This window comes from Arachis stenosperma, chromosome 7 (genome assembly GCF_014773155.1).
Source record: "Arachis stenosperma cultivar V10309 chromosome 7, arast.V10309.gnm1.PFL2, whole genome shotgun sequence".
NCBI classification, from domain to species: Eukaryota; Viridiplantae; Streptophyta; class Magnoliopsida; order Fabales; family Fabaceae; genus Arachis; species Arachis stenosperma.
Window position 1 is genome coordinate 4,988,482 of NC_080383.1, and position 10,443 is coordinate 4,998,924.

General features: G+C 35.8%; 3 protein-coding genes across 3 annotated transcripts; all 3 read left to right on the forward strand.

The window, feature by feature from the left end:
• Nucleotides 1-239: 239 nt before the first annotated feature.
• Nucleotides 240-4,568, forward strand: LOC130941256 (serine--glyoxylate aminotransferase). Its single transcript, XM_057869686.1, has 6 exons — nt 240-491; nt 1,248-1,525; nt 2,131-2,415; nt 2,869-3,235; nt 3,489-3,699; nt 4,212-4,568. Exons 2-6 carry the CDS (start codon nt 1,321-1,323, stop codon nt 4,347-4,349), a joined length of 1,206 nt encoding a protein of 401 aa, XP_057725669.1. The 5' UTR covers nt 240-491; nt 1,248-1,320; the 3' UTR covers nt 4,350-4,568.
• A 1,901-nt stretch (nt 4,569-6,469) lies between these two features.
• Nucleotides 6,470-7,543, forward strand: LOC130939256 (F-box protein At4g18380-like). Its single transcript, XM_057867374.1, has one exon. The coding sequence runs from the start codon at nt 6,470-6,472 to the stop codon at nt 7,541-7,543; it is 1,074 nt and encodes a 357-aa protein (XP_057723357.1).
• Nucleotides 7,544-8,858: 1,315 nt separating this feature from the next.
• Nucleotides 8,859-9,959, forward strand: LOC130939257 (F-box protein At5g46170-like). Its single transcript, XM_057867375.1, has one exon. The coding sequence runs from the start codon at nt 8,859-8,861 to the stop codon at nt 9,957-9,959; it is 1,101 nt and encodes a 366-aa protein (XP_057723358.1).
• Nucleotides 9,960-10,443: the final 484 nt, after the last annotated feature.

Here is a 10,443-nt window from a genome sequence, read left to right on the forward strand (position 1 = left end):
AATATATATTATATTATTATAACATGCCAAACAAGATAAGATGAAAATCAAGCAACATAAATAGTTGTTACAAGAAAAAAATATATGAAGAAAGAAGCAGTGAATTTGGACAAAAGAGAACAGATAAAGCATATGAAGAGGGAGAGGCTGAAAACATATATGATGTGTCTTTCATGCGAGTGTAAATCCAAGCCAGAAACTGAGTATTCACATTCCTGGCCTCATGGTAGCAAAATCTTGTTCCCCCTTATCTGCCACGTGTGCAACTCAGTGGGTCCCACCCTTGCATCTGATTGGTTCTCCCGCTCTCTTACTTCATAAATATATTGTTATTGCAGTTTGCACTTTTGGTATGTAACATATGCTTGTTACATGTTACATACTAACAAGGGAAGAAGAATTAGAAAAGAAGAAGAATTGCACGTCTTATTTATCTTCCCTTAACCAAATTCCACACAACAAATATCACTGAATATTCTTCACTTATCAAGGTACTCTTCTAAGTTCTAACATGCTTGAATTATTGTATATCGTTATTGTTTTTGTTTGTGATCTTATTATTCATACTTCATACATGTTCATACTTTGATTAATATGGTTGAAGTTTGGTGAAATTCACTGGAACTCGCTTTTCTATTCATGTTATGTTACCAAAATTCTAAAAATAGAAGACAGTTTGGTTGAACTTCACTAAAGATTAGAAAAAGTGAGAGTAATTTTTGTAATTTTTTTTCCTTCTTCTAAAAACTGTTCCATGTGTTTATACATATGATTCTTTCTATGAATTTTGTTAAATATTTTGTCTCTGTCTCTGAATATGAGTTACTGTCTCTGGTTTTGTATCTTAATTCCTTTCCGGTGACCATGATTTTGTTGAGTCGAAATCAGGCCAGATGACGAGTGGCAAGTTCATATTAATAGAAGACTGTGTCATGTGTTAGCTTTGTTATTGGTATGAAAGTTACAGCATGAAAGAAAATGAGAAAAAGAAGCTATTTTGTGATGTTCTTTCCACAGAATATATATTATGCTTTGTTAAATGTAAAACTTGGTGAGGATTCAAAGAGAGTTTTCAACTAAGATTTTCAGTTTCAGTTATCAATAAATGGTTTTATTATATCGGATTTTGTCCAAGGAATATGTGTTATGTCTATGAAATTATGGTTTAATTTCAAGCAGCTTAATCCTATTAGCTTATGACCAACTATTCAAAAAGTTGCTAATACTTACAATTAAAATTTTTATAGGTGGTATCTTTTTGAAGGAAGAAGCCAAGAACGGCTTGAATTCTAAAGAGGTTGAAATCTCAAGAAGGAAAAGATGGATTACGTTTACGCGCCAGGAAGAAACCATCTCTTTGTTCCAGGGCCTGTCAACATCCCTGAGCCGGTCATCCGGGCGATGAACCGAAACAACGAGGATTACCGTTCTCCGGCGATTCCAGCATTGACTAAAACTCTGCTTGAGGATGTCAAGAAGATCTTCAAGACTACTACTGGAGTCCCATTTCTCATCCCTACAACTGGTATTGTATAATAAATTTAGAACTACCCAAATTGTTCATAATAACCTATATTATCTATTTTGTCATCTAAAGGATTTTCATAGTTACCTTATTTGTACTCTGTTCTGCCTTGTATTACAAGAAAACAAAAACTCCACTGTTGTGTAGCAGTATGTCGACTTAGTATACAAGATAAAATAAGTACACAGGATATTTTTTTAGAGCGAAAACGTCTTTTTTTGAAAATGGTATTGTGAATCGTTAAATGGTTCAATCAAACATATTCAGTCAAACTATCTAACAGTTTGCAATACCATTCTTCACATGAATTCGTTTTCGCTGAAGTAGCCACCATTTTTCTTAACCTAGTCGATTTTTCAAATGCATATCACAAAACATTCTCTTACTAAGTTTAGAGACAAAATAAGTACACACAACAATTAATAAATGCTAACAAAAATTGTAATAATTCAAGCTCATATTACTTATGCATTTGGAATCATGATTTGTGAATTGGAACCAAGTGAAACTTGACTGCTAAGTTATTGGATGAAATTGTAGAAAAACTAGTTGACTGATTATAATTAGGGTTCTTAAGAAGTAACGGTTGCGAACCTTTGTTTCAGGTACCGGTGCATGGGAGAGTGCACTGACAAACACATTGTCTCCGGGGGATCGAATCGTATCATTCTTGATTGGGCAATTCAGCTTGCTGTGGATCGATCAGCAACAACGCCTCAACTTCGATGTTGATGTTGTCGAAAGCGATTGGGGCCAGGGTGCAAATCTTGATGTTCTGGAATCAAAGCTTGCTTCGGATACTTCTCACACTATAAAGGCAATTTGCATTGTCCACAATGAAACTGCAACTGGTGTCACCAATAACTTGGCCAAAGTTAGACAACTTCTTGGTAAGTTTTGAATCGAATTGAATTGAATTTGTATTAGGGTTTCATCCAAGGTGAAAAACTCGCATGCGATTATTTTTACGTGAAGATGATAGTTAAGAACAATTAGATAGCGATTCTCAACTATCAACTCAACTGCATGCGAGTCTCCACCTTTATGCAATTGTGTGATCTTGTTTTGATTTTGTGTCTTGAAAAAACTACATTTCTGAATATGAGAGATTTGAACGCCAACAATTATAATCATGAAAGATGTGATACTTATAAAAAATGTCTTAGTCCTACCATTTGTCAAAGTAATCTAATCTTTGATGGATAATAAATTTACATTCTTTTTATGGTTAGATTTGTCAGCGTTTAAGTCTTTCATAATCAGAAATGATAGTTTACTCATTTTGGTTTGCTCACACACTTGTTTCTTCGATGGCACTGACAATGTATAATTGTGAGAATCAGATGACTACCAGCATCCAGCTCTGTTCCTTGTGGATGGAGTTTCTTCGATTTGCGCACTCGATTTCCGCATGGACGAATGGGGAATTGATGTGGCCTTGACTGGCTCCCAGAAAGCTCTTTCGCTTCCTACAGGGATGGGTATTGTGTGTGCAAGCCCCAAAGCACTTGAGGCTTCAAAGACTGCTAAATCAGTGAGAGTTTTCTTTGATTGGAAGGACTACTTGAAATTTTATCAGATGGGAACCTATTGGCCATACACTCCTTCCATTCAATTGTTGTATGGCCTCAGAGCAGCTCTTGATCTCATCTTTGAGGAAGGACTTGAAAATGTTATCATAAGGCATAAACGTTTAGGCAAAGCAACCAGGTGAGATCAGATATATTAAAAGACAGAGCCTAAATTACACTGACTTCTCAGCATCCATGGATTTGTCAATGTCATGTTTATAGATGAAGTTATTGTCTCATTTTGCATACAAAGGTTTCAAATGTTTATATAGCTTAAATCCCAGCGAGATTAGTGTATCCTACTCATAAATATCTTTGAAAATTAGAAATATTGGTAGAGTTTTTGCTTTTGATCAAAGGTATCTAATAAGGACTCAATGTGGTAAATGCAGGCTTGCAGTAGAGGCATGGGGTTTGAAGAATTGCACCCAAAAGGAAGAGTGGGTCAGTGACACTGTGACTGCAGTTGTTGTTCCACCTGACATTGATAGTGCTGAAATAGTGAGAATTGCATGGAAGAGATACAACATGAATTTAGGATTGGGATTAAACAAAGTTGCTGGCAAGGTTTTCAGAATAGGACATCTTGGCAACTTGAATGAGGTAACATTTATTTTCTTATAACCAACATCATATTGCAAGACCTTAGTACATGAAATTTAGAGACCTAGGCTTCGTTTGGTAAAGTTTTTTGGAGAGTTGCTTGCAAGCACCACGTTTTGTGTCTGATATTTAAAAATATCATTACTTATGCTCATAGCTTTTAAGTTTGATTTATCGAAAATAGGTGCTACGGCTTTTAGAAAGCTGTATTTCGAAAAGTAAAAGTTTTACCAAATCAACTCTTATTTATCATGTACTCTTTATCATGGAAGAGAAACTTTGATTCCAAAAATTCAGAAGCTTCAGTTTATTGCTCACTCTATCTATTCTCTACTCTGTACTAAACTATGATAAATGTTTAACAAAAAAATGTAGCACCTAACTAATAAATTCCAAATCAATGCCATACCATAAAAGATTCAACAAAGATTTTACATTGTCAAATTGCTAAATTACTACATTGTTTCTACCTTTTCAAAAGTTAAATATTTCTTTTGAATCATATGTTGCAGTTGCAACTGTTGGGTTGTCTTGCTGGTGTAGAGATGATTCTCAAAGATGTTGGTTATCCTGTGAAGCTTGGAAGTGGTGTTGCTGCTGCCAGTGCTTACTTACAGAACAATATTCCTCTGATCCCTTCCAGGATTTGATTGATTACAGAACCAGGCTACCTTAATTTCTTTTACTACTACTGTTCTTTTAATGCAAGGTACTTTCTGTAAGATATACATGTTATTGTGAGGCTGAAGAAGCTGAACATATATTGTGCTACTTTAAAATGCATTGCTTCTTTCATTGTCTTGTATATCAGAAACTACTACTAATACTACTACATCTTATGATGATGACCTTGTTTTATGTACATTAAATTCATTATCATTTACTATGATGTCCCCTTTGCATAAATATAGAAAGATATCATTAGTATTTGAAGAGTTAAAGAATTTCACCTTAGAGGATGAAAGAGTATATGTATAATAATTTCTTAGCTAGTTTTCTCTTTTTCCTCTGAAGGAATATACGTATAATGAAAGAATATATGACTTACAAAAATTATTTTAATTCGTTAATACCTAGAGAAACCAAAATGATTCATACTTATACCCAACAAAAGTAAGCATTAATTACATTATATTTGTGAAAATAAACCCTGATAACTATCTTTAATTCTATTTTTTTTAATGGATTCTGATAAAACGTGCGATATTGTTTAAAAGAATAAAAAAATAATAATTTTTTCCAATACATTCAATTCATAGAAAATTTAAAAAATAAACATTTAAAAGTATGCCTGATATTTTCTACTATTGTCCTGAAGAGTAAAGACACTTGTTGGCAAGACCCCTTTTTTTTAATTTCTGAAAAATAAGCACTTCAATTCAACCATTAACATCATTTGAGTGAGAGCATCTCAGTTTAGGGTCTAAAACGTATAAACCACAAATTTCAGGGTGTTAAATGCAATTATTTCTATTTTGCCGCTGTCGGCGCGGCTTCGCGCTTCGTGATGTGAACTGTCTAGGAGCAGTGATTGGCGAAGCATAACAGTTTAGCTGTTTAGGGGACTATAACACAAAAAGCATTAAATTTAAGGAAATTAGTTGCAAATATTTTTATTTTGCTGCCGTCGAGTTTTTTCGTGGTAGCTTTGGCGCAACCATGATACATACAATACAATGCAGCTGTACTTTAATGCTATCATGATTCATGCCTTCTTTCACTATTTGAAAGTGTTGAATTTAGTTTAACTATTATTGAAAGGAAAAAAAAAACCTACGCCATATATTTAATTCAAATGTTTAATCAGTATATTTTAATTTTTAATTTTCTAAATATTTTTGTTTTATCCTTTCCTCTTATTTTAACCAACTAACAAATATATATTGCTCTTTCTCTTTCATTTATCGATATTTTAATACGGAACAGGAAAAAAAGCGCAAATAGTATTTTATATCTTCAATACTATACTTAGGAAATAAATACTTGCATGTTGACACTTGAGTGCTATTCATCAATCAACGTATAGACACTAGTTTGTAATATTTTCTTGTGCTCCTTAGTTCTTTATTATTGCATATTTTTTAACTTCTACCTGTTGCACCGTATTTATTCATGTTCTATTTTTAGGATAAAGGAAAAACTTTTAATTTGTACAATGTAACTGTGCTAAATTTTTCCAACTAACAATCTATGATAGAAAAACTAGAATGAACTAACCGTTGATCTTCATGTCCAAAAACCACAAAAAGCTATGCTCCCCTAGTTAGTTGTAATGATAAGAATTCAAGTGTAGGGAAGAGAGGTTGTTGGTAGTTCAAACTTTAAATTTGATTGTCCTTAATGCATGCACTAAAAAGCTAATGATATTTTTATCTAATTTTAGTAATTTTATCTAAGTAATTAAGGTAAGTGTTTTTGTACAGATAGAAAAGGTGTAATATAAAAATAACTGAAGAAACTAAACATTATTGTTGATAACAGAATAATAGATTCAGGTGCAATAGATGTACACCGACTTGATATTCTGTACAAAATAACAAACTCGCTAATACAAGAATTGTTGTGCAAAAATAGTGTATTTGTTGAAAAAATCACAAACCAAGCTATTCAATGATTTCACTCCTACAACAAGAAAAAAACAATTTCTGCTGGTATCAAACTTCCCAGCTATGCCTAAACCATTTTCATTTTTATTAAATCTCTATTTCCCAGGCATCTTTGCATTGTGATTGTTTAATTTCATAATTAAGGTCTCTCTCAATTTACAAGCATGGATTTTCCTTCCATTTTGACGCAAAAGAACCATCAATTAAACAGTAGTAGTAGTAGTAGTCCATTTGAGGTTCTCCCAGATGATGTCATACTCATAATATTCAACAAAGTTCAAGATGCCAAAACCCTAATCAGCTGTTTCTCTTTCAACAAGCATCTTGCATCTATTGTCTGCCAAACCAATATCATATCACTCTCATTCCTTGCCCCTCATCATTACTCATACCTTTCATCTCTTTCCTACTACAAAAGAAATGCTAGAAAGATAAGCAGAAGGTATAATAATTATAGGAAACTCACCGGTGCTGATTCCGTAGATTTGGTCAACTCTGCTGTCATCAATTTCCTAGCCACCAACCTCCTCGAAAGCGGAGGCGGCGACGACGAGTTCGACGATGATTCTCCCTCCCTGCGCCTCCAACCATTCCACCAAATCTCGAACCTCAACGTTGAGATATGTTCAGATCTGATCACAAGTTCCGACGATGTCTTCCGATGGAAAGCTAGATTTGGCAGCAAGATGAAGAGTTGGTCCTTGCTTTGCTGCTCAATGGTGCTTCAACGATTCGTGGTCGGTGACTGGTTGCCGGAATGGCCAAGATCGATGGCGTACAACAGATTCCGATACCGAGAGAATCGGATGAATTCGTGCTTCAAATCAGCGTTTGAGAGGTATGAGTTGGTAAAAGAGATGGCGGTGCAATTTCCGACGCTAAAGACGATGAAAGTGAGTGATGTGAATAAGGAAGGAATGCTAGCGATGACGGAGGAAGAGATGCGTGATATGAGGGGTTGTTCGTCGTTGAAGGAAGAAGAAGAGAGTAATAATCTTTTGTTAGGGATGTGGTATGTGCCATTGTTGGAACTACCAATGGCGAATTGCACGTGGAAAGATGCAATGATGATTGTGATCCTTCCTGTGGAAAGTAAGGGTAGAGAGGTTGATTGCATATTCGACGGCAATGCGGAGGAGAAGATGATGTTCTCGGAGGCCATAAGAGAGATGCTCAAGCCAAACAAGGCTGACCACCGTGGCTGGAGATTGCAATCCGCTAAAATTCAATTCCGATGACCAACCTCATACACATATAACTGCTATCAAATATCTCTTTATACTTCTTTCTTTATGTGTATACTAGCCACTTAAAACTACTTATTCATTTCCATTCATATGTTATTATGTTGTATATATTGTACATATATATATATACTTGTGTGTGTTTTTTTCAAGAGCAGCGAAAAAATTATTCATCATTCTTCAATAAGATTAATTATGACATGCTCATAAATGAATAAAAACACCAACAAAACCTAATTCTTGCAATTACAATTGTTTAATTTCTATACTCTTAAATGTTAATTACAGCAGTTTTATCAAGTAGCAAAGGATATAGAAAGGGGAGCAACAATTTTTATTTGTATACCTAACAAGTAACAATATTCATAATTTATCGTCAAATTAACTCCTATATACGTATGTTGTGCCACTAAAATTAAGTCATTAGAAATATCATTAATGATCACAAATATTTATAGGAAATTTATAGTTAAGAACCACATATATTTTATTTGCCAATAAACAGTTCACTTATGTGTCAATATGTTAAACATGACCAATGTCCAAAACTATATGAATTATATATGAATAGGAAAATATGATTTAATAATATTTTACTTTTACCTGTATTGTAAATTTACTTAAAAAAATAATATTTTTCAAGGGAATTTTGTTAGCCAAAAGAAAAGGATCGATGGATATATCCTAAGGAGTTATTGCAATAAAAATTTTTTTTTAATACATTATCAGAATAATTTATACGTACATTTAATTACATAATGACATAATAATAAAAATAATTATTTTTTATATTAATTATATAAATATTATTTAAAAAATAGATATAATTATACAATTATATCATCTAAAAAAACGGTGGATGGTGGAATAATTCTTGTTTTCAACGTATCTTTAACTTGGTTCCATCCCACAAAGAAAAAGGATATTTTCTTCCTTTCTTTAAAAAAAATATACCGGGAAAAGGACTTGTTTTATTGCAACTTAGTAGCAAAAAAGCAATACTCAGTACTCGCTTATCCAATATTTTTGTTTGTTTCTCAAATTCTCAGTCCTAATCCCGTTTCCATTCACAATTCCCATTTTGGAAACCGCTAACTCGAATCTTCCTACAACCTTCGCTCTCCCCTCTGAGAAAACCAGGTTCAAAACCGCGTTCAAACGCTTTTCCTCTCCGTTACATAACCATATCAAACACTCCTATTTCACCATCATCTATCTTTCATTCTTTCTCATACACGCACATATCTGACATCCCCAGTTTAAAGTTTTAACCTCTCTTTAACCTTTCCGTTTCAAACTTTCAATTCTAATGGGTTCAGTTTCTACTTACAAAAGAAAAGAGCCACAGCCAAACAGCCCCTTTGACACACTACCGGACGATGTTATCCAGCTTATACTCAACAGAGTCAAAGACGCTAAGACCCTCGTTCGTTGCCTCACATTAAACAAGCGTTTCGCTTCTATTATCCCCGAAACCGACGTCGTTTCACTCCCACTCTTCGTCTCTCAACGCCCTCACCACAACAATAATCAAAATAACAATGGAAATAATAACAATTTTAGCAGGGGCAATCCTGTAAATTTAGTTAAATCAGTGGTCAGTTACCTCATCGCTAAATTCCGCCGCCGCAACAACCGTCACAGCAACCGCGGTGGTGAAGGCGATAATTCTGTCCCTGATTCTCTGTGCCAGTGCGCTCCGAAGCTACTCAAACCGTTCCGCCGCATCACGCACCTTCATTTCGAGCTCCACACCATTGGCGGCACCGTCGACAAGGAGTTCCTCAAATGGAAAGCGATCTACGGCAGCGAGCTCAAGACTTGCGGTGTTCTCTGCGCGACTTCGTTTCGCCGATCTAACGACGGCGAGTCGGTGCCGTTGAAAGAGCAACAACAGGAGGATGAAACGGTGCCTCATCCGCCGCCGTCGGTGCCGACTGAAGAGTTCAAGGCTCGGATCATGTGGACAATCTCGTGCTTGATCTCGGCATCGGCGAGGCATTTCTTGCTGAAGCAGATGCTGGCGCAGTTTCCGACGCTGAAGACGGCGACGATAAGTGATGCGAGGAGGCAGGGGAAGTTGTCCATGGGAGAGGACGAGATCCGAGATCTGAGGGAGTCGCTGAAGGAGGAAGGCGCGACGGAGCTAACGGCGGAGCGTGTGGTGCCGGACCTTAGGATGAGGATGTGGTACGCGCCGGAGCTTGAGCTTCCGGCGGCGAGGTGCGTGCTGAAAGGAGCGACGCTGCTCGTGATTGGACCTGCTAACAGCAAGGAGGAGATGGTCCCTCCAGCGGATATCGGTTACGACGGTGATGCGGCAGAGCAGGCGTTGTTCGCGGAGGCGCAGAGAGAGATCGTGAAGATGAAGAAGCGGAGTTGCTACGTGATGGAAATGACGTCGTTTTGACGGTGTGTTACGTAACTATCATAACTGAACGACGACGTCGTTTCAGACTACAATAATAAATGCTCAGAAAACGTGGAATTTTAGCTAACATGAATTAGAGGATAAAATTTTGCGTTGTAACAAGTTAAGCATCGTGTAAATAACAAAACCATATGTTAATAGCTAGAAAAGTTGCGAATAAGGTAGCCTTTTACGTCATTGTATCTGATTAACATCAAAAGGGTAAGACATTAACATTGAGTTTCATTAAAATGCTTGTGTAGGCTTGCTTAATTTTGAGTGCTAATTAGTTCATGCAGGGAGTAATTGTATGCATCTGAAGGTACTAAAGGGGTTTCCCGTTACGTCACTTGAGGATTCGATTCATTGAATCAAAAAACTAATCACTAAATGCTATGAAAGATGGGGCGGTAATCAAAAGGATAATGCTCAGAATAACAGAGAGCAGCTGTTTTACACACCATATACACACATGCCAATGCCA